Source organism: Salmo salar, chromosome 09 (genome assembly GCF_965601325.2).
Source record: "Salmo salar chromosome 09, fSalSal1, whole genome shotgun sequence".
NCBI lineage: Eukaryota > Metazoa > Chordata > Actinopteri > Salmoniformes > Salmonidae > Salmo > Salmo salar.
The window spans coordinates 77,384,967-77,410,000 of record NC_138299.1 but is presented as its reverse complement, the minus strand read 5'-3'; the positions used below and the strand labels follow the sequence as shown (position 1 = coordinate 77,410,000).

General features: G+C 44.9%; 1 protein-coding gene across 2 annotated transcripts in view; it reads left to right on the top strand.

The window, feature by feature from the left end:
* The window catches only part of LOC106611814 (amyloid beta precursor protein binding family B member 2), a 50,508-nt gene extending 25,679 nt beyond the window's left edge, over window positions 1–24,829 (top strand). Inside the window, exons 9-14 of one of the 2 annotated variants that reach the window (XM_082955922.1) lie at window positions 16,207–16,321; window positions 17,451–17,526; window positions 20,448–20,528; window positions 20,669–20,784; window positions 21,001–21,183; window positions 23,308–24,829. In XM_082955922.1, the coding sequence (XP_082812048.1) occupies window positions 16,207–16,321; window positions 17,451–17,526; window positions 20,448–20,528; window positions 20,669–20,784; window positions 21,001–21,183; window positions 23,308–23,481 (745 nt within the window). In that variant the 3' untranslated portion in view covers window positions 23,482–24,829. Of the gene's footprint in view, window positions 1–16,206; window positions 16,322–17,450; window positions 17,527–20,447; window positions 20,538–20,668; window positions 20,785–21,000; window positions 21,184–23,307 lie in introns of both variants that reach the window. The other variant, XM_082955921.1, reaches the window with a different exon arrangement.
* The last annotated feature ends 205 nt before the right edge of the window (window positions 24,830–25,034 follow it).

The window sequence follows — 25,034 nt, the reverse complement described above, 5'->3', positions numbered from 1 at the left end:
CTCAACTGTTAAATGAGCCTGGCTTTATAAAGAAGACAGATCTAGCTTCTGTTGCCTGTCTGAGTGTTTGTTTAACAGCCTACTGATTCCATGAGCACCAAGCCTCATGCAACGGCAAAATGTCACAGATTGGTCTGTTTTTAATCTTTGCTATGCTGTAATAAAGACTTTACAATCTGTTTTCCTTAAAACTGACTGCTATTACTTAGAGTTTATTTAGTGTTTACACTGTTCCAAACAGGCAGAGAAATCATATTGTAATCTAACGGCACCTGTTTGGCACACACAATATGGACACAGCTCTCGTCCTAGTATGATGATCAATTATAATAAGTCATGTCGTTATCGTTAGTGGTCTTTGTATCGTATCCTTGTATAATCACCATGGAGCTGTAGGCCTAAGAGCACATCCTGTTTAGACTTAATACCGTAACTTACTTACTATATTTCAATATATAGGCTACTGTATCAATCAGCCATTGATTCATTCGTTCATGCCATCACACAGCATACGAGACGTTCATGTTTCAAAATGCAGTCAAGCATTTTAGTTTTAAAATTAAATAATAAAGGGAACTTTGAATAATGAGCCTAAACAATAAATAAACATCATTTCACAAATGCATGCAACTGTTTTTAGTCTGCTGTAATAAAGGCTTTATATATTATACGTTTTCATTAGAACAGACTCTCTGGTACACTTATTTATTTAGTGTTGTTTACACTGTTCCAAATGGTCAGAAAAAATAACCCTATTGTAATCTAACAACACCTGTTTGGCACACATAATACTCACACAACTCTTGATTCTATTCCCTCCTTTGTCTGGATCTCCAGTAATTTCCACAACTAAGTCAAATATCTTCCACAGATCTGACATCCTCTTTCCCTCCTGAGCAACCAGTTTCAAGCTTCTTTTTCACGTCCTCCACATCCATCTTGCTGCCGTGTGTTACTGTGTTCAGAGTTTGTTATAACCAGTTTATTGAGGGGGTTGTGATAGGCTATAGGTCAGGTCCTATTGGCCGTGTGTTACTGTGTTCAGAGTTTGTTATAACCAGTTTATTGAGGGGGTTGTGATAGGCTATAGGTCAGGTCCTATTGGTCATGTGTTACTGTGTTCAGAGTTTGTTATAACCAGTTTATTGAGGGGGTTGTGATAGGCTATAGGTCAGGTCCTATTGGTCATGTGTTACTGTGTTCAGAGTTTGTTATAACCAGTTTATTGAGGGGGTTGTGATAGGCTATAGGTCAGGTCCTATTGGCCGTGTGTTACTGTGTTCAGAGTTTGTTATAACCAGTTTATTGAGGGGGTTGTGATAGGCTATAGGTCAGGTCCTATTGGTCATGTGTTACTGTGTTCAGAGTTTGTTATAACCAGTTTATTGAGGGGGTTGTGATAGGCTATAGGTCAGGTCCTATTGGCCGTGTGTTACTGTGTTCAGAGTTTGTTATAACCAGTTTATTGAGGGGGTTGTGATAGGCTATAGGTCAGGTCCTATTGGTCATGTGTTACTGTGTTCAGAGTTTGTTATAACCAGTTTATTGAGGGGGTTGTGATAGGCTATAGGTCAGGTCCTATTGGCCGTGTGTTACTGTGTTCAGAGTTTGTTATAACCAGTTTATTGAGGGGGTTGTGATAGGCTATAGGTCAGGTCCTATTGGTCATGTGTTACTGTGTTCAGAGTTTGTTATAACCAGTTTATTGAGGGGGTTGTGATAGGCTATAGGTCAGGTCCTATTGGCCGTGTGTTACTGTGTTCAGAGTTTGTTATAACCAGTTTATTGAGGGGGTTGTGATAGGCTATAGGTCAGGTCCTATTGGTCATGTGTTACTGTGTTCAGAGTTTGTTATAACCAGTTTATTGAGGGGGTTGTGATAGGCTATAGGTCAGGTCCTATTGGTCGTGTGTTACTGTGTTCAGAGTTTGTTATAACCAGTTTATTGAGGGGGTTGTGATAGGCTATAGGTCAGGTCCTATTGGTCATGTGTTACTGTGTTCAGAGTTTGTTATAACCAGTTTATTGAGGGGGTTGTGATAGGCTATAGGTCAGGTCCTATTGGTCATGTGTTACTGTGTTCAGAGTTTGTTATAACCAGTTTATTGAGGGGGTTGTGATAGGCTATAGGTCAGGTCCTATTGGTCATGTGTTACTGTGTTCAGAGTTTGTTATAACCAGTTTATTGAGGGGGTTGTGATAGGCTATAGGTCAGGTCCTATTGGTCATGTGTTACTGTGTTCAGAGTTTGTTATAACCAGTTTATTGAGGGGGTTGTGATAGGCTATAGGTCAGGTCCTATTGGTCATGTGTTACTGTGTTCAGAGTTTGTTATAACCAGTTTATTGAGGGGGTTGTGATAGGCTATAGGTCAGGTCCTATTGGTCATGTGTTACTGTGTTCAGAGTTTGTTATAACCAGTTTATTGAGGGGGTTGTGATAGGCTATAGGTCAGGTCCTATTGGTCATGTGTTACTGTGTTCAGAGTTTGTTATAACCAGTTTATTGAGGGGGTTGTGATAGGCTATAGGTCAGGTCCTATTGGTCGTGTGTTACTGTGTTCAGAGTTTGTTATAACCAGTTTATTGAGGGGGTTGTGATAGGCTATAGGTCAGGTCCTATTGGTCATGTGTTACTGTGTTCAGAATTTGTTATAACTAGTTTATTGAGGGGATTGTGATAGGTCAGGTCCTATTGGTCACATGCCAGGTTTACATGTTTCACGTAAAGACAGCAAAGGAATAGAGAATGTTTTTCCTAGACAAATTAGGGATTTTGGTAACAGAACTTCACATTTTTGGTCCAGTAAAATAACATCAAATTGATCAGAAATACAGTGTAGACATTGTTAATGTTGTAAATTACTATTGTAGCTGGAAACGGCTGATTTTGAACAGAATATCTACATAGGCGTACAGAGGCCCATTATCAGCAACCATCACTCCTGTGTTCCAATGGCACGTTGTGTTAGCTAATCCAAGTTTATCATTTTAAATGGCTAATTGATCATTAGAAAACCCTTTTGCAATTATGTTAGCACAGCTGAAAACTGTTGTCCTGATTAAAGAAGCAATATTATCTTTTCTTTCAAAAACAAGGACATTTCTAAGTGACCCCAAACTTTTGAAAGGTAGTGTATGGAAAGATACGGTCAACCAATATTTTTTTTAGTCGGGGACAGCCCTAGTTTACATTTGCATGAATGTCTATGTAACAAGCCATAACACTGTTTACCTCTGTTTCTAATGGCTGATCAGCTAGTTTGCTCATTCATATTCATTAAGAGGCAGCAGAGCAGAAGAACCTACATATATCTCTTGTTTATTTCTCTCCTCTTCATCCCTCCATCATCCCCTCCCCTGTTGACCTTCTGTGGACAGGTTTGGCATGAAGAGAAGGAGGAGGAGGAGAGGAAGGAGGCATTACTTGTCTTTCCACCTCTCCACCACACTTCATTCATATTTTACTATATACAATTCCTACTCCTTTCATCAATAGATACATAGTTTTGTGTTTGTGTGTACTGGTGGTTGTGTTTGTGTGTATTTGTGTGTACTGGTGGTTGTGTGTGTATGTATTTGTATGTACTGGTGGTTGTGTGTGTGTATTTGTGTGTACTGATGGTTGTGTTTGTGTGTATTTGTGTGTACTGGTGGTTGTGTTTGTGTGTATTTGTATGTACTGGTGGTTGTGTTTGTGTGTATTTGTGTGTTCTGGTGGTTGTGTGTATTTGTGTGTACTGGTGGTTGTGTGTGTGTGTATTTGTATGTACTGGTGGTTGTGTTTGTGTGTATTTGTGTGTACTGGTGGTTGTGTGTATTTGTGTGTACTGGTGGTTGTGTGTATTTGTGTGTACTGGTGGTTGTGTGTGTGTATTTGTATGGACTGGTGGTTGTGTTTGTGTGTATTTGTGTGTACTGGTGGTTGTGTTTGTGTGTATTTGTATGTGCTGGTGGTTGTGTATTTGTGTGTACTGGTGGTTGTGTTTGTGTGTATTTGTATGTACTGGTGGTTGTGTGTATTTGTGTGTACTGGTGGTTGTGTGTATTTGTATGTACTGGTGGTTGTGTTTGTGTGTATGTACAGTAAGTGTCACACCCTGATCTGTTTCACCTGTTCCTGTTATTGTCTCCACCCCCTCCAGGTGTCGCTTATTTTCCCCAGTGTATTTATCTCTGTGTTTCCTGTCTCTCTGTGCCAGTTCATCTTGTATGTTTCCAAGTCAACCAGTGTTTTTTCTCGTTCTCCTGCCTTTGCTATTCTCCTTTTTCTAGTCCTCCCGGTTTTAACCCTTGCCTGTTTCTGGACTCTATACCCGCCTGCCTGACCAGTCTGCTTGCCCTGACCTCGAGCTTGTCTGCCACTCTGTACCTCCTGGAATCTGATCTGGTTATGACCTTTTGCCTGTCCACGACCATTATCTTGCCTATTCCCTTTGGATTTATTAAACATCTTAAACTCCAACCATCTGCATCTGGGTCTCGCCTTGTGTCATGATAGTACGTAATTGTATGACAGTACGTATTTGTATGTTCTGGTGGTTGTGTGTGTGTGTGTATGTACAGTACGTATTTGTATGTAGTGGTGGTTGTGTTTGTGTGTATGTACAGTATGTATTTGTACGTACAGTACGTATTTGTATATACTGGTGGTTGTGTGTGTGTGTGTATGTACAGTACATGTGTGTATGTACTGGTGTGTGTGTATGTACAGTACGTGTGTGTATGTACTGGTAGGTGTGTATTTGTATGTACTGGTGGGTGTGTGTGTATGTACAGTATGTGTGTGTATCAGTGGGGGCATGTGTATATATGCATAGTTTAGCACTTGTGTGTGTCTCTGCCACAGTGATGTAATGGCAATTATGTCACCCCCATTTCCCAGCAGCCCTTGTACCTGCTCTGATGTCCTAATTGGCCATAGCTCATTGGCTGCTCACTCTCCCTTACCTTAATTAACATGCGTGTGCTTTAAACAGTCCACAGGGACGACGGTGGAACACCCAGGACCACTCAATAGATGCCAGAGTGATTGATGCCTTTTCCTTCCTACTCTTGGTCTGATCAGGGCCCATTACAATGTCTCTCTTTACCCACGAGTCATCACTCTTCTACTATAGCTCACTCCATCTACCCACAATTCATCACACTTCTCCTCTCCAGCAGACTAGGTCTCAGTAGGATGTAGCTCTCTGTCTGTCTGTCCGCTCAGAATCATTTTTCTCACAAGACTCATTATGGGAAGGACACTCGCACTCCCTCTTTTCCCCTTCATTTTCTCACTCTCTTCTTCCTTCTCTTCTCCTGTCCCCTCTCCCCTCCCGTTCACCACTTCCCCCTCTCTCTCTCTCTCTCTCTCTCTCTCTCTCTCTCTCTCTCTCATTAACATGGTTAGGCACACCTGCTGTAATCCCTTTCTCTCTGACAGATTACAGCCTCTGTTCCTCCTATAGATACCTCCCTTCATCCCTCCCTCTCTCCCAGAAACCAATAAATCTCTACCTACCAATTCCTCACAGTGATGCCCAGTGAGTATGTTCACCCCTCAGGCAGACTGGCTTTAGATGCACAGTGCTGAATATGTTCAGTCTGTCCACTGTCTATATATACAACGTGTTATGGCACAGAACTGCACTTGTTGTTTTATGCTGTGGTTGAGTTGACCTGGATCTCGGGGGTTGTAGGTAGTACAGAATGATGTAGAGCTCTGTAACACTGCAGTAGTCTCTACAGTAGGAAGCTGTAGTAGTATCTACTGTAGGAGGAAGCTGTTGTGGTCTCTACAGTAAGAGGAAGCTGTAGTTGTATCTACAGTAGGAGGAAGCTGTAGTAGTCTCTACTGTAGGAGGAAGCTGTAGTAGTATGTACAGTAGGAGGAAGCTGTAGCAGTCTCTACAGTAGGAGGAAGCTGTTGTGGTCTCTACAGTAAGAGGAAGAGGTAGTAGTCTCTACAGTAGGAGAAAGCTGTAGTAGTCTCTACAGTAGGAGGAAGCTGTAGTAGCAGTCTCAACAGTAGGAGGAAGCTGTAGTAGCAGTCTCAACAGTAGGAGGAAGCTGTAGCAGTCTCTACAGTAGGAGGAAGCTGTAGCAGTCTCTACAGTAGGAGGAAGCTGTAGCAGTCTCTACAGTTGGAGGAAGCTGTAGTAGTCTCTACAGTAGGAGGAAGCTGTAGCAGTCTCAACAGTAGGTGGAAGCTGTTGTGGTCTCTACAGTAGGAGGAAGCTGTAGTAGTCTCTACAGTAGGAGGAAGCTGTAGCAGTCTCTACCGTAGGAGGAAACTGTAGTAGTCTCTACCGTAGGAGGAAACTGTAGTAGTCTCTACCGTAGGAGGAAACTGTAGTAGTCTCTACCGTAGGAGGAAACTGTAGTAGTCTCTACCTTCGGAGGAAACTGTAGTAGTCTCTACCTTCGGAGGAAACTGTAGTTGTCTCTACCGTAGGAGGAAACTGTAGTAGTCTCTCTCCAAGGGATAGGGAGAGTGTACGCTATACAGTACAGCTTAGCCTATGTGTATATGCAAACTGTACAGACGTAACACACACACATACAAAGAAAAAAAACATACACACACTAACACATTAATCAACAACTCTCACACACTCACTCTCACAGACTCTCACACACACACACACACACACACACACACACACACACACACACACACACACACACACACACACACACACACACACACACACACACACACACACACACACACACACACACACACACACACACACACACACAACAATGTGTATTTAGTAGTTTGGCACCAGTGGTGTCACGTTAGAGTGACTGTGACATCCTACGAGAGGCTTTGTCTCAGTCAGGAGAACATCAGACTGGAGTGGTGTGATGTATAAATGATTGGAGAACAGAGAACAACGGGAGGGACATATCTCTATGTCTCCCTCTCTCTCGCTCTTTGTCTTTCATCTCACTCACTCCATCTCTCCTATCCACTAACAGAGAGAGAGATACATCTCTGCCACCCACCCACCTAGCATAGCCATGCTGTTAAATATGTAATGGGATCTTAGGAGTGTTGACACTCTGGGATCTCAGTGTGCTCCTTTTTCCACACCCACCTCTCTCTCTCTCTCTCTCTCTCTCTCTCTCTCTCTCTCTCGGTCTCTCTCTCGGTCTCTCTCTGGTTGTTCAGAATTGGGTCAGCTACATGTGTGCTTAGTAGGTGGGCTGTAGATCTTCCCTCATTTAAAAATGTAGAACTGAAATCATTTTGACTGAAATACTGCTTCATTTTCAACAATTTGTTATCACTCTCCCCTGCAGTTGTAAAAGACCCAACAGCACTGCATAGTCTACTATCACACCCTCTGCTGCATAGACCACTGCATCGGCCATAAAACATCCCTCCACTTACAGACGGCAGTCATACACTGGTGTGGGCTACACTAAATTTAATACACCATAGACGTTTTTATTTTTACATGGACTTAACTTTGCCCCAGTTCCGCGCTGCCTCCGGCTGTATCGATGATGGAGCACGGGTACGTGTGTTCCGTTCCTGCCGTGGGTTCCGTTCCTGCCGTGCGTGTGAGTGTGTGCATGCGTCTGTGTTGCGAGTTAGCGTAGGGTGTGTATCCCCCGCCCTCCTGGCCCTGGATGTTGAGGGAGAGCTCATTTGGGTGTGTGTAACACTGTGTATCGCTGCTGTAAACAACTCGACGGTGCAGGGAGGTAATTAAGGCCAGATATTAGATGTTAGACATTAGCACTAATGGCTGTGGGTTGTGACTAATTCACCACACCGCGCAGGGCTTTCCTCTCTCTCTGTCACTGAGATGCACAATACATACTTCATGACCACAACACACACAGCACTCCATAGCACATACACAACATGTACTGGTTTCCTGAACTTCTGCCATAATATAATATTTATAGTGCTTAGCAGTGGTTTAGTATTCTCTTTATATTGTCAATTATATGCTTTATCAGTGGAAAATATATTGTAGGGGGCAGTGTAGCCATGCGCTCCAATGAGCCGGTCCCTCCATTAGCTGTAATGTATTCTAATTGTTGATAGAATAAATCAACAAAGCCGTACTTGGGGATTGGAGAACACGTCATCAGAATGCAGTATGGTATTCCAGTTTGTGGGGAGACACAGTGTTGGGACTTTGGCGATAACATTGTAGGAGAGAAAATCTACTTCCACCCACTCAGTCCTCTCCACAGTGGTTTAGTAGTCTCTTTATGCTGACTATAAAGGACATGATTGGGACTGTGTTAAAAGGGTTAAATAACTAATTTAGTGACCAATGATTTATTCACTCTTGTTGCTAGACTCCAGTGTTTGTCAATTCACTAAAACTTGACCATAGTTGGTGTGAAAATGGACTCAACCTGAATAAATGTGAAACTGGGCTTAACCTGAATCAAATCAGATTGAACCAGAGTCAAAACAGATTCAAAGCAGGTGTCTATGCACTAACTCTCCTCACCCCTCCGTCCCTCACCACCTTTGTGTACATGACTGTGTCAAGTTCAGAACACTTCTTCAGTCATTTACATAAATTATTAGCATATGTAACAACATTTGCGTAGGGGCTGGCACTTTTGCATACGGTCTGTAAAGCTGTTTGATAATTGCAGTCTGTGTGACATGTGTGTAATGGTGCGGTGCGTGCAGAGTGTGTGTGTGTGTGTGTGTGTGTGTGTGTGTGTGTGTGTGTGTGTGTGTGTGTGTGTGTGTGTGTGTGTGTGTGTGTGTGTGTGTGTGTGTGTGTGTGTGTGAGACAGATGGTGGAGAGGACAGACATGCTCTTGTGAATAATACCAGGGATTAGGGAGCAGTAGAGAAACTACAGTCAGCCAAAGTTACAACAGGTTAGGGAGTTACAGTCGCAATTACACAATGACACCTTTATGGCTATGGTAACCGTTGACTACCTCCTCCTGGTCTCCTCAATTCATTCCACCTTCACCTCTCCACCCTTCCCTCCATCCCAATCACCACATCCTACTAACTCCTACTCTTACCCCCCAACTTCCCCCAAATCCTCCCACTCTTCTCCAGCCATCCCACTCCTACCTCAGTGGACCTCTCCCCTTCTCCTTCTCCTTGCCCCAGAGGCTCCATTCCCCCCTGGGCCTCCACTCCTCTCCCTCCTACCACCCTGGTTCCTCCCTGGTTCCTACAGCCCGGCCCTAACCATTAAAGCAGCAGGGGAGCTCAGTGAGACCTCCAATACCTGAATGTCTCTCAATTCAATTCAATTTAAGGGCTTAATTGGCATTGGAAACATATGTTAACATTGCCAAAGCCAGTGAAGTAGATAATAAACAAAAGTGAAATAAATAATTCAAATGAACAGTAAACTCACAGAAGTTCCCGTCCACCCAACATATTCCAGAGCCATCTGTCTTCTACAGATAACCATTAACCTCTGATGTAAAAACCAGTCTCTTACACTCCTTTATATGCTTCTGCGTCTGATCTATCATATCTCTAGTGTATCAATGTTCAAAGTTTACCCCGAATCCAACAATTCACATAGCTTGTCTTCTCTTGAGAGCCAGGTCTGCTTATGGCAGTCTTTCTCAATAGCAAGGCTATGCTCACTGAGTCTGTACATAGTCAACGCTTTCCTTAAGTTTGGGTCAGTCACAGGGGTCAGGTATTCTGCCACTGTGTACTCTCTGTTTAGGGCCAAGTAGCATTCTAGTTTGCTCAGTTTTTTGTATTAATTATTTTGAATGTGTCAAATAATTACATTTTTATCCTCTCATGATTTGGTTGGGTCTAATTGTGTTGCTGTCCTGGGGCTTTGTGGGGTCTGTTTGTGTTTGTGAACAGAGCCCCAGGACCAGCTTGATTAGGGGACTCTTCTCCAGGTTAATCTCTCTGTAGGTGATGGCTTTGTTATGGAAGGTTTGGGAATCGCTTCCTTTTAGGTGGTTGTAGAATTTAACGGCTCTTTTCTGGATTTTGATAATTAGCGGGTATCGGCCTAATTCTGCTCTGCATGCATTATTTGGTGTTTTACGTTGTACACTGAGGATATTTTTGCAGAATTCTGCATGCAGAGTCTCAATTTGGTGTTTGTCCCATTTAGTGAATTCTTGGTTGGTGAGCGGACCCCAGACCTCACAACCATAAAGGGTAATGTGTTCTATAACTGATTCAAGTATTTTTAGCCAGATCCTAATTGGTATGTCGAATTTGATGTTCCTTTTGATGGCATATAAGGCCCTTCTTGCCTTGTCTCTCAGCTCATTCACAGCTTTGTGGAAGTTACCTGTGGCTCTGATGTTTAGGCTGAGGTATGTATAGTTTTTTGTGTGCTTTAGGGCAACGGTGTCTAGATGGAATTTGTATTTGTCCTGGCGACTGGACCTTTTTTGGAACACCATTATTTTTGTCTTGCCCGTCTCTCTCTGATCTCTGCTGTGTCTCTGGGGGTCACAGCTAACTGATCCTTAATGATAGTGACTGACTGGGGAGGGATAAAACCCCTCTCTCTAACCGAAGGGTGTTATCTCACTCAAATAGGATCGGTGTGACACGGGTAAAATGATTGTGCTTCAGTCAGGTGTATCGGTAAACTTTAATGGGGTTTCACAACTGTGTCGCCTCAACACTTTACCAAATGAAATGGAGGTGTGTGTGTGTGTGGGGGGGGGGGGGGGGGGGGGGGAGATTGGCCACCTGCTGTGAGGAGATGTAGTAGAAACACCAGTAGTGATGTCTCAGTACACCCCTGTTTGAACCAGGGAGCAGCTGTTTCTCCTGCTGACTATCTCACTAGCTCTCTCTGGTTTCTACTAATACTGTCTAGCTCTCTCTGGTTTCTACTAATACTGTCTATCTCTCTGGTTTCTATTAATACTGTCTAGCTCTCTCTGGTTTCTACTAATACTGTCTATCTCTGGTTTCTACTAATACTGTCTAGCTCTCTCTGGTTTCTACTAATACTGTCTATCTCTCTGGTTTCTATTAATACTGTCTAGCTCTCTCTGGTTTCTACTAATACTGTCTATCTCTGGTTTCTACTAATACTGTCTAGCTCTCTCTGGTTTCTACTAATACTGTCTATCTCTCTGGTTTCTATTAATACTGTCTAGCTCTCTGTGGTTTCTACTAATACTGTCTATCTCTCTGGTTTCTACTAATACTGTCTAGCTCTCTCTGGTTTCTACTAATACTGTCTATCTCTCTGGTTTCTACTAATACTGTCTAGCTCTCTGGTTTCTATTAATACTGTCTATCTCTCTGGTTTCTACTAATACTGTCTAGCTCTCTCTGGTTTCTACTAATACTGTCTAGCTCTCTCTGGTTTCTACTAATACTGTCTATCTCTCTGGTTTCTACTAATACTGTCTAGCTCTCTGGTTTCTATTAATACTGTTTATCTCTCTGGTTTCTACTAATACTGTCTAGCTCTCTCTGGTTTCTACTAATACTGTCTAGCTCTCTCTGGTTTCTATTAATACTGTCTATCTCTCTGGTTTCTACTAATACTGTCTAGCTCTCTGGTTTCTATTAATACTCTCTATCTCTCTGGTTTCTACTAATACTGTCTAGCTCTCTGGTTTCTATTAATACTGTCTATCTCTCTGGTTTCTACTAATACTGTATAGCTCTCTCTGGTTTCTACTAATAGTGTCTATCTCTCTGGTTTCTACTAATAGTGTCTAGCTCTGGTTTCTACTAATACTGTCTAGCTCTCTCTGGTCTCTATTAATACTGTCTAGCTCTCTCTGGTCTCTACTAATACTGTCTAGCTCTCTCTGGTCTCTACTAATACTGTCTAGCTCTCGCTGGTCTACAAATACTGTCTAGCTCTCCCTGGTCTACTAATACTGTCTCCCTCTCTGGTCTCGTAATGCTGTCTAACTCTCTCTAGTCTCTGCTAACACTGTCTAGCTCTCTCTGGTCTCTATTAACACTGTCTCGCTCTCTCTGGTTTCAACTAATAGTGTCTATCTCTCTGGTTTCTACTAATACTGTCTAGCTCTCTCTGTTTTCTACTAATAGTGTCTAGCTCTGGTCTCTATTAATACTGTCTAGCTCTCTCTGGTCTCTACTAATACTGTCTAGCTCTCTCTGGTCTCTACTAATACTGTCTAGCTCTCTCTGGTCTCCATTAATACTGTCTAGCTCTCTCTGGTCTCTACTAATACTGTCTAGCTTTCCCTGGTCTGAATTAATACTGTCTAGCTCTCTCTGGTCTACTAATACTGTCTAGCTCTCTCTGGTCTCTATTAATACAGTCTAGCTCTCTCTGGTCTCTACTAATACTGTCTAGTTCTCTCTAGTCTCTACTAATACTGTCTAGCTCTCTCTGGTCTCTACTAATACTGTCTAGTTCTCTCTAGTCTCTACTAATACTGTCTAGCTCTCTCTGGTCTCTATTAATACTGTCTAGTTCTCTCTGGTCTACTAATACTGTCTAGCTCTCTCTCTCTCTGTGTCTCTGTTCACTGATAAGTGAAGTGGCTCATCAAAGCCAGGATATGTCTGAATTAACCCTCATTCTGACCTGAATAAGAAAAGCTGACTGCCTCTCTTCTCCTCTGTATAGTACAGTATATTATGTTTCTTATATAACAGTGATGAGGAGAGGAGGAGAGACTGCCAAACTGGTACTGCTCATTCCCTCTCCTTCTTAGCTGCTGTGGAAAATTGGAGAGAGAGAGGGGGTACGAGAGAAAGAGGAGGGGTAGGTGAGAGAGGAGGGGTAGGAGAGAGAGGAGAGGTAGGAGAGAGAGGAGGGGGTAGGAGAGAGAGGAGGGGTAGGAGAGAGAGGAGGGGTAGGAGAGAGGATGGGTAGGAGAGAGGAGGGGTAGGAGAGAGAGAGGAGGGGTAGGAAAGAGAGAGGAGGGGTAGAAGAGGGAGAGGAGGGGTAGGAGAGAGAGGAGGGGTAGGAGAGAGAGGAGGGGTAGGAGAGAGGAGGGGTAGGAGAGAGAAGAGGGGTAGGAGAGAGAGGAGGGTGTAGGAGAGAGAGGAGGGGTAGGAGAGAGAGAGGAGGGGTAGGAGAGAGAGGGAGGGGTAGGAGATAGAGGAGGGGTAGGAGAGAGGAGGGGTAGGAGAGAGATGAAGGGAGATTAAAGGGGGAATGGATAGATGGAGGATACAAGAGAAAAACTGGGGGAATGTAGAGAGAGGTAGAGAGGTAGAGAGGTAGAGAGGTGGAGAGGTGGAGAGAGAGGTAGAGAGGTGGAGAGAGAGAGAGAGAGGTAGAGAGAGAGAGAGGTGGAGAGCTAGAGAGGTGGAGAGGTAGAGAGAGAGGTAGAGAGGTAGAGAGGTAGAGAGGTAGAGAGGTGGAGAGAGAGGTAGAGAGGTAGAGAGGTAGAGAGGTGGAGAGGTGGAGAGATAGAGAGGTAGAGAAGTGGAGAGATGGAGAGGTGGAGAGAGAGGTAGAGAGGTGGAGAGATGGAGAGATAGAGAAGTGGAGAGAGAGGTGGAGAGGTAGAGAGAGAGGTAGAGAGGTAGAGAGGTAGAGAGAGAGGTAGAGAGGTGGAGAGAGAGAGGTAGAGAGGTGGAGAGGTGGAGAGGTAGAGAGGTAGAGAGGTAGAGAGGTAGAGAGGTGGAGAGGTGGAGAGATAGAGAGGTAGAGAAGTGGAGAGATGGAGAGGTGGAGAGAGAGGTAGAGAGGTGGAGAGATAGAGAAGTGGAGAGAGAGGTGGAGAGGTAGAGAGAGAGGTGGAGAGGTAGAGAGAGAGGTAGAGAGGTAGAGAGAGAGGTAGAGAGGTGGAGAGAGAGAGGTAGAGAGGTAGAGAGGTGGAGAGGTAGAGAGGTGGAGAGGTAGAGAGAGAGGTAGAGAGGTAGAGAGGTGGAGATATGGAGAGGTGGAGAGGTAGAGAGAGAGGTGGAGAGAAAGGTAGAGAGGTAGAGAGGTAGAGAGGTGGAGAGGTGGAGAGGTGGAGAGGTAGAGAGGTAGAGAGAGAGGTAGAGAGGTAGAGAGAGAGGTAGAGGTAGAGAGGTGGAGAGAGAGGTAGAGAGGTAGAGAGGTGGAGAGAGTGATTCAGTTGCACATACAATAGGTTTAGTGTGTATGTTGGCATGTCAAACAGCAAAGGTGTGATGTGTCATAATGGAGCCGAACGCTAAGCTCTGCTGCTGAAATGAAAAGTACACAGAGGCTGACAGAGCTGAAGCTTCCACACACACACATACACTGCTCAGGGAATGGAGACACCTTCTGATTGGGGCCAAAGAGCATGCTCTGTGATATAACTTCTATAGACTTAAGTCTGAGTCACTCTGCTCCCCTGAATATTGAATGTACTAACAGTGTCTTTCCCCTGTATTCATCTGCATTTTCTTTCTTTCTTTCTCCTTCTGTCTCTCCTCCCCCCTCTCTCTACCTCCCTCCTACCTCCACTTTGCTTCCCTGGACCTAGAGAAAGGTAAATGGTTTGTGTGCTACATGTGTTGCCTTCTATCTTCAATGTAATCATTGTGTCAAGTCCTCCATTTTACCTGCAGTCACACACCTCTTCAGCTGCCTGTGGAGTGACAGACAGACAGATAGATAGGCAGGCAGACAGACAGACAGCAGACAGCCTGGGAGTTAGCTCCTCTCTTTAGATAGAACACAGTACTACAGACAGACAGACAGACAGACAGACAGACAGACAGACAGACAGACAGACAGACAGACAGACAGACAGACAGACAGACAGACAGACAGACAGACAGACAGACAGACAGACAGACAGACAGACAGACAGACAGACAGACAGACAGACAGACTGGGAGTTATCTCCTCTCTTTAGACAGAATAGAGTACTCAGACTGACGCTCACTCAGTCACCACAAGCTGTTTTTATCTCAGTACTGTATCTCTGTTTCTCTTTCTCAAAATACTTTAAACTCATATAGACTTGAGGCCATTGTACTCTGCAGCTTGTGTGACAGAATTATGAAATGTCCAGCAGCTTGTGTGACAGAATGCCTAAATGTACACACACACACACACACACACACACACACACACACACACACACACACACACACACACACACACACACACACACACACACACACACACACACACACACACACACACACACACACACACACACACACACACACACACACACACACACACACACACACACACACACACACACCCCCCTCCCCCTTCCGTTCTCTCCGCTGGCCAGGAGCAGAGTATTATCGACCCAAAGTGTGTGAGCACACAATTAAGCAGGGAGACAGGGCTGGTAATGGACTCATAAACAGAGAAGCACCACTGTGATAAATGCTGAGTATGTGTGTGTGTCACAGCTGCACCTGTGGCTCTGCTCTGCTACCCTGCATGGCCCCTCAGCATGGTTCCACTCCCCAGTCCCCTCTCCTTTATCTGACATTCTTCCTTTATCACTCTGTTTTTCTGTCCATGGTTTTCCAGATTCCCTCTCTGCTCTATACTCTGATGATTCTCTGTTGATGGTGTATGTATACAGGTGTTGTATTTCATCCCCATCCACCTCTCTCTCTCTCTCTCTCTCTCTCTCTCTCTAACTCTCTCTCTTTCTGCCTCTCTCTCTCGGCCTCTCTCTCTGCCTCTCTCTCTGCCTCTCTCTCTCTCTGCCTCTCTCGCTCTGCCTCCTTCTCTTTCTGTCTCTCTCTCTCTGCCTCTCTCGCTCTACCTCTCTCTCTCTCTCTCTTTCTCTCTGGGAGTCACTGCCTCCTCTCTGGCATGTGGCAACTGTCTGATGTTCTCAGCATAGCATTTCCTTTTTCGTGTGTGTGTGTGTGTGTGTGTGTGTGTGTGTGTGTGTGTGTGTGTGTGTGTGTGTGTGTGTGTGTGTGTGTGTGTGTGTGTGTGTGTGTGTGTGTGTGTGTGTGTGTGTGTGTGTGTGTGTGTGTGTGTGTCCCAGAGAAGACACAGTTATCTTCCTGAGGCAGTGAATGATAATAACTGTACAATAAGGATCAGGAAGCACTCATCATCGCTCATCTATGGAAACACAAGTGAACAAAGTACCTTCTATTTATAGTTCAACCATACATTACATGTCAGGGTATATATATTGGCCTTTTACTAATTCAGAGAAGAGATTTCCTACTAGTGGAAGCCTCTGTATTCTACCCCATGCCTTTCAAACAAAGGATTCAATGGTCAAATATACAGGCACTAATTGACAGAATTATCTGCCATATACATACATGTAAATTTGATATACTGTAGCTATTCATGCCATATGATATCTTCTGTGCGTCCTATAGGGACTTTGCCTATGTGGCGAGAGACAAAACCACGCGGGTGTTGAAATGCCATGTGTTTCGATGTGATACCCCTGCAGAAGCCATAGCAACGAGTCTCCACGAAATCTGTTCCAAGGTGAGTGGGCCTGCCGTTTCAGACAGAGACGAAGTAGACTCAGACAGACAGTACACACTCATGTAAATGTCCTGTCTTTTCACAGAAGTCTATCTTCACAGTGAAATGTTACTGAAGTTGAGTTTGCCTATTCAAGTCGAAGAAATAGAAGGAAGCATTGTAATCCTGCTTACAGTATGTGTACCCCTGCCAACACCACTCTCTGGCCCAGGGCGGTTGGCACTTTTTAATGTGGGGTGTTAATCCTCTCAGGGTTAGGGAGGTGCTAGCCCTGGAAGGTGTGTAACTGAGTCTGAATGTCCTGTTCCTTTATCATACTGTAAAACAATCCTCTGACTACTGTTTCAGACATTAACAACTCAGGCAGGGTCTGTAGGGTTTAGACCATACAGGACCTTGAGAAGAACACTTGACTCAACAAAAGAAAGAATATTTGTCTGGTCAGGATGATCTACAGTTCGATCAAGAGATGGTGACCTACTTTGAAAAGACTCACCACGTCTTTTCTCAAGTGTTTCTCAGCTCTTAATCAATCATTTGTTGGTTTAGCAGTCCCAGACAGAATGGAAAGAATAATCCGGGCCCCAAACAAAGTGACTCATTTGCGGGTGTGCGTCAGTAAATCAGTGTCTCACTCCACATTGTCTATTTAAACACAGTTCCTACTGCAGAGGGGAAACTTACTGACCTCGGACTCTGCTGTTGTGCAGTGCAACGAGTGTGTGTACTTGAGCGTGTGTGTGTTCCCCTGTGAGCAGAGCGTTGCAGACTCACCGTAGACTTTGATTAATGACACCTACAATGAATCAACTATCTCCAACAGGGAGTGCGCCACATTGCAGTGCCCTCCGCATCATTGTTAAGGAGGGATGCTGCTCTACATCAGTAAGAAAGGAGGAAGAGGTGGAGAAGAGAAAATGGAGTGATACATTTATTTGAAATATTTCTACATTTTAGTTCAAAGAACATGTAATGACTTGTCCTTCTTAGTTTGAAGTTTAACACTTAAGGTTCTTTGTTTAACTTGACCCCTTTATCCCCCGTTTTTTACCCCTCTCTTCCCCTGTCTCTGACTCTCCCTCTCCCTCCTATTTTGTCCTCTCTCTCTCTCTCTCCTCCACTCCTCCAGATTATGGCTGAGAGGAAGAGTGCCAAAGCTGCTGCTGGCAGCTCATCCCAAACAGGCTCTGATGTTCCTCTCCAGGGTAGGAGTTTGGTGACCCACACACATACAGTAGTACTGATATCTGTTTAGGGAATTGGAGTTGAGCATTAAAGGGATACTTCAGGATTTTGGCTATTAGACCCTTTAACTACTTCCACAGAGTTAGATGAACTCTTGGATACTATTTTTATGTCTCTGTGTCCAGTATGAAGGAAGTAAGGGGTCATTTCGCAAGCCAATTCTAACTAGCTTTAGCGCAATGACTGGAAGTCTATGGGTATCTGCTAGAATGCTTTTCAATGACGTCCTCAATACACACAAGTATTCATACCCCTTGACTTTTTCCACATTTTGTTTCGTTACAGCCTTATTCTAAAATGAATGAAATTGTTTTTTTCTCTCATCAATCTACACCCAATACCCCATAATGACAAAGCAAAAACAGGTTTGTAGCCATTTTTGCCCCAAAAAAATGAAAAAACAGAAAAAATACATTTACGTAAGTATTCAGACCCTTTACTCAGTACTTTGTTGAAGCAGCTTTGGCACAGATTACAGCCTCAAGTCTTCCTGGGTATGACGCTACAAGCTTGGCACCCCTGTATTTGGGAAGTTTCTCCCATTCTTCTCTGCAGATCCTCTCAACCTCTGTCAGGTTGGATGGGGAGCGTTGCTGCACAGTTATTTTCAGGTCTCTCCAGAGATGTTTGATCAGGTTCAAGTCCGAGCTCTGGCTGGGCCACCTAAGGACATTTAGAGACTTGTCCTGAAGCCACTCCTGCGTTGTCTTTTTATATACACTACCATTCAAAAGTTTGGGGTCACTTAGAAATGTAATTGGTTTTGAAAGAAAAGCAATTTTTTTGGTCCATTAAAATAACATCAAATTGATCAGAAATACAGTGTAGACATTGTTAATGTTGTAAATGACTATTGTAGCTGGAAACGGCTGATTTTGAACAGAATATCTACATAGGCGTACAGAGGCCAATTATCAGCAACCATCCTGATTAAAGAAGCAATAAAACTGGCCTTATTTAGATTAGTTGAGAATCTGGAGCATCAGCATTTGTGGGTTCGATTACAGGCTCAAAATGGCCAGAAACTAAGAACTTTCTTCTGAAACTCGTCAGTCTATTATTGTTCTGAGAAATTAAGACTATTCCATGCGAGAAATTGCCAAGAAACTGAAGATCTCGTACAACGCTGTGTACTACTCCCTTCACAGAACAGCGCAAACTGGCTCTAACCAGAATAGAAAGAGGAGTTGACGAGACTTGAGTTTCTCAAACTAGACACTCTAATGTACTTGTCCTCTTGCTCAGTTGTGCACCGGGGCCTCAGTTGTGCACCAATGCCCCAGTTCATCAAAGCGAGATTCATACAGAAAGGGTTTGTCGAAATCAATGTGTAAGAAATTGACTGGCCTGCACAGAGCCCTGACCTCTAACCCATCCAACACCCTTGGGATGAATTAGAACGCCGACTGCGAGCCAGGCCTAATCGCTCCAACATCAGTGGCTGATCGCTCTTGTGGCTGAATGGAAGCAAGTCCCTTCAGCAATGTTCCAACATCTAGTGGAAAGCCTTCCAGAAGAGTGAAGGCTGTTCGAGCAGCAAAGGGGGGGACCAACTCCATATTTAATGCACATGATTTTGGAATGAGATGTTCGACGAGCAGGAGTCCACATACTTTTGGTCATGTAGTATATCTGCTAGCATAGATACCCATAGACTTCCAGTCATTGCACTAACGTTACTTAGCAATTGCGCTAGCGCTAGTCAGCAACTTCCTTCAAACTACACGCAACTCATTGCCAAAATCCCGAGGTATCCCTTTAACGCCCTCTCTATATTTCATGTGTGTTTCACTGCAAATGAAAAAAATGCCCCTTATGAATCCAGAACTGACTGCAAACACGTGTTAATGAAAAAGATAGCCGTGCTGTGTTCACTTCCTGAATTATGCTGACAACAGTACGTCTCATAACACAGGACCAAACCTTTCTCACATCGTGGTGTTAATGCTATTCCATATTTTCCATTCCACTACGTCGCAACACATATCCATCCTCCTTTTCATGCAAAGTTAATTAATGATAGATAATAAAAAAACAACTCATCCTAGAACTTTGGCTTTGAGGCAGGATCTGCTGACTGCAGTGAAAACACCTTTGTTCTGTGCAGGATAAAAGTCCTACATTGGCTTTGAGCTCGCAGGAGCAGCTGAGCTCATTAAAAGCCAATTAGTGTTGCGTAGCGAGCCCTGACTCTCAGCAACCCCTATTGAGAGATCAAAGCTCTCATTGGGTGAACATCGCTCACTCGCTAGCACTACCAAACCGTCTGTGCACTCCATTCGCCAGATCCCTCCACCGTCTCTCCCCTCCTTTAATTCCATCCCTCGTTTCTCCTGACCCTCGGGCAGAGTGTAATAGGAAGTAGGCTAACTCCTGTTCTGTCATTTTCCCGGGGTGTTGGTGTTTAAACCATCTTATCCTCTTCTCTGTGTTAGAGGGAGGGAAGCCCTCCTGCCCCTCAGGCCGGCCTGTAAATAGACATTTGTTTTTCAGTCTCTCTGAAGTTCTGCCCACTTGTATGAATACCCATCTTCAGTAGTTTTTTTTCATATGGCTTAATTAGATGCAACAGCATCTGAAATATTCCAGTTTTCACACAAGTATCTGCATTTTTGCGTTTTAGACTAATAAGCCTGTTTGGACATTTGTTTGCCTGAGTCTTTGCTCGGATGTGCTTTGTACTGTGTATTCCCTGCAGTGTGTGTGTGTGTGTGTGTGTGTGTGTGTGTGTGTGTGTGTGTGTGTGTGTGTGTGTGTGTGTGTGTGTGTGTGTGTGTGTGTGTGTGTGTGTGTGTGTGTGTGTGTGTGTGTCTGTGTGTCTGTGTGTCTGTGTGTCTCTGTGTCTGTGTCCCTGGTGTCTTATGTGTGTATTCTCCCACAGAGTTTCCCATGCCAAAGACTGAGCTGGTGCAGAAGTTCCATGTGCACTACCTGGGGATGACGTCCGTGTCTCGCCCCATAGGTAAGAGAAGTAAGGAAACAACTAACACAGCCGTGCCTAATCACCTGTCCCGTTAAACATGCTCCATACTCCCGTACACATACTGAAGGTAGAAAACTAATTCAGGTTTCATCTCTCTCTCTCTCTCTCCCCCCCCCCAGGTATGGACATTATCAACGGGGCTATAGAGAGCCTGGTGTCCTCCACAGGGAAAGAGGACTGGACCTCTGTTACTCTGAGTGTAGCGGACGCCACTGTGGCTGTTATCAAGGAGAAGGCACATAGCATCTTTTCTCCACTTAACTACAGATTATTACTGACTTCACCACAGCATCCATTCATGATTTTATTTGGTATCCAATAGATTCACCTGTGATCCACATGGACGGAGACTGTTGGTTCCTCCCTCATCATGACAAAAACAATCTACATTTCTATCTGAGTGTTCTCTAATAATCCCGTCTCTTGCCTTCCCCATTGGTCCCCTGGACAGGAAGAGGAGGAGGAGATACTGGTGGAGTGCCGCGTGCGATTCCTGTCCTTTATGGGCGTGGGCCGGGACATCCACACTTTCGCCTTCGTCATGGACTCTGGGAACCAGCACTTCCAGTGCCACGTGTTCTGGTGTGACCCCAACGCTGGCAGCGTGTCTGAGGCCGTGCAGGCAGCATGTGTGGTGAGCTCACACACATAGCTATAGACAGACAGACATAGACAGACATAGACAGACGTAGACAGACAGACATAGACAGACAGACGTAGACAGACAGACATAGACAGACAGACGTAGACAGACGGACGTAGACAGACAGACGTAGACAGACGGACGTAGACAGACGGACGTAGACAGACGGACGTAGACAGACGGACGTAGACAGACGGACGTAGACAGACAGACGTAGACAGACAGACGTAGACAGACGGACGTAGACAGACAGACGTAGACAGACGGACGTAGACAGACGGACGTAGACAGACGGACAGACGTAGACAGACAGACGTAGACAGACGGACGTAGACAGACGGACGTAGACAGACGGACAGACGTAGACAGACAGACGTAGACAGACGGACGTAGACAGACATAGACAGACGTAGACAGACGGACGTAGACAGACGGACGTAGACAGACGGACAGACGTAGACAGACGGACAGACATAGACAGACAGACGTAGACAGACGGACGTAGACAGACGGACGTAGACAGACAGACGTAGACAGACGGACGTAGACAGACGGACAGACGTAGACAGACGGACGTAGACAGACGGACGTAGACAGACGGACGTAGACGGACAGACGTAGACAGACGGACAGACGTAGACAGACGGACAGACGTAGACAGACAGACGTAGACAGACGCAGACAGACAGACAGACAGACAGACAGACAGACAGACAGACAGACAGACAGACAGACAGACAGACAGACAGACATCTACATTGTCCACTTATTTTTCACGGTCTATCATTCTATTATATTTTAATAATCTAAACCAGGATGTGGACATGACGGTAGGGTTAGGACTGTGGTTATGGCCAGGGTTAAACCAGGATGTGGACATGACGGTAGGGTTAGGACTGTGGTTATGGCCAGGGTTAAACCAGGATGTGGACATGACGGTAGGGTTAGGACTGTGGTTATGGCCAGGGTTAAACCAGGATGTGGACATGACGGTAGGGTTAGGACTGTGGTTATGGCCAGGGTTAAACCAGGATGTGGACATGACGGTAGGGTTAGGACTGTGGTTATGGCCAGGGTTAAAACAGGATGTGGACATGACGGTAGGGTTAGGACTGGTTATGGCCAGGGTTAGGGTTAAACCAGGATGTGGACATGACGGTAGGGTTAGGACTGTGGTTATGGCCAGGGTTAGGGTTAAAACAGGATGTGGACATGATGGTAGGGTTAGGACTGTGGTTATGGCCAGGGTTAGGGTTAAACCAGGATGTGGACATGATGGTAGGGTTAGGACTGTGGTTATGGCCAGGGTTAGGGTTAAACCAGGATGTGGACATGACGGTAGGGTTAGGACTGTGGTTATGGCCAGGGTTAAACCAGGATGTGGACATGATGGTAGGGTTAGGACTGTGGTTATGGCCAGGGTTAGGGTTAAACCAGGATGTGGACATGACGGTAGGGTTAGGACTGTGGTTATGGCCAGGGTTAGGGTTAAACCAGGATGTGGACATGATGGTAGGGTTAGGACTGTGGTTATGGCCAGGGTTAGGGTTAAACCAGGATGTGGACATGACGGTAGGGTTAGGACTGGTTATGGCCAGGGTTAGGGTTAAACCAGGATGTGGACATGACGGTAGGGTTAGGACTGTGGTTATGGCCAGGGTTAAAACAGGATGTGGACATGACGGTAGGGTTAGGACTGTGGTTATGGCCAGGGTTAGCGTTAAACCAGGATGTGGACATGACGGTAGGGTTAGGACTGTGGTTATGGCCAGGGTTAGGGTTAAACCAGGATGTGGACATGACGGTAGGGTTAGGACTGTGGTTATGGCCAGGGTTAAAACAGGATGTGGACATGACGGTAGGGTTAGGACTGTGGTTATGGCCAGGGTTAGGGTTAAACCAGGATGTGGACATGACGGTAGGGTTAGGACTGTGGTTATGGCCAGGGTTAGGGTTAAACCAGGATGTGGACATGACGGTAGGGTTAGGACTGTGGTTAAAACCAGGGTTAGGGTTGAACCAGGATTTGTACATGAAGGTAGGGTAAGAGTTAGGGTTGTGGTTGAGTTAGACTCTGATGTACTTTCCTTCTCTTCCTCCTCTCCTCTTCCTCAGCTACGGTACCAGAAGTGTCTGGTGGCCCGCCCGCCCTCCCAGAGAGCTGGCTCCTCCTCCCCGCCACCCGACTCGGTGACACGCCGGGTGACTACCAGCGTCAAGCGTGGAGTCCAGTCTCTCATAGACACTCTGAAAACAAAGAAACCACCCTCAGAACTGCCCCAGCAATGACGGACAGCTCGCTGACCACACCCCCAACCCCCTGGCTCTGTCACTCACACTATCGCCACAACTACGACCTACAAACACGCCTATCCAATACCAGCAATGGTAACCAACAATGTACATACATGTTAACTTATTACCACTGGGCAGACCAAAGGACGAATCGGGCTGGATAGTGACATCTGCTCAAAATAATAAAAAGTGAAATAATCTGCAGAAGAAGAAGAGGAGGAGGAAGTCCAAGCTTCAGCATGATGAGGTGCTGGTGATTTGTGTCTCCATTGGAACTTTCCATTGACCTTTGAACTCTGCCGTGTCATAGCAAAACTGTCCCACTTTAGCCCGTCCACTCCTGTCTTCACCTGGCATCACCCCAGTCTTGTGGAGTATTATAACTACTGAGCTCTATGGAGTATTAGACTACTACTGAATAACACTAGACATACCTGAGAAAAAGAACCAATCCCCATTGAGTGCTGGCTTAGTTGCATCAGGAGGTCCATTGACCTCCTTTATCTTCCCCGTTTTCTACTTGTTGGGCCCAGAATGGGACACACACACACACACACACGTGTCTCTTTAAGACGTCTGTCTCGTTGACGTGGAAACGGGACATGCTTATGGGGAAAGCCAACCATCATGGACAAGGCCACTGACCAATCAGCACCATCCAGTTGCTCTACCCGACCTAGTAACCTTTGACCCCCAGACTGCAACAGAGACGTGTCATGTGATGGACTATACAGGCATGATGTAATAACATAGACAAGAAGTAAACAGAACATGGGAACCAATGTATTCCATTCCCTGGCTAGGAGTTCCATCTGGCTCACAAAACAGACTGAACCAATGTCTCACTTGAGGAGGGGTGCGCGATTGTACTATAATTACCCCTCTGATTGTAAAGTAATGATTGTATCCCTGGTTGGAGAGGAGATGTTAGAGATGAGGAGGAATGGGTTGGTGATGGTGCTGCATGTGTCTGTAATCTGAATGTGAGGAGATGGATAGATCGTTATGGGGGAGAGAGGTTACTGAGGAGGGTGTCAATATGGACATAGATGCTCTGCACAAAAGCCCAACCCCACCAGACTACACACACACACACACGCACACGCACACGCACGCACACACACACAAACACACACACACACACACACACACACACCTATTTGACCCAGGGACCTCTCTCCACTCTAACTCAACTCTGTGAATGCAATATGCAATCCAATCCAACATTTAAAAAAAATCTAGATGTGAAAATACTGTGATTCATGTGCTCTGTTCTTCACTCATCTCTACACCATGTAAATGTAATCTGTTGTGAAAATAAATGCATTACCAAAAAAGGGAAGGTCTTCAAAGTGCAGGTTTATTTTCTCATGTAATAGTTCAAGTCAATGCAACAACATATGTATTTGGACAGTAAAGCTAGCATTTTAAATGTGTCTCTATACTCCAGCCTTTTGGATTTGAGATCAAATATTTCATATGAGGTGACAATACAGAATGTGAACTTTTATTTGAGGTTATTGTCTTGTCTGTTTTACCATTTAGAA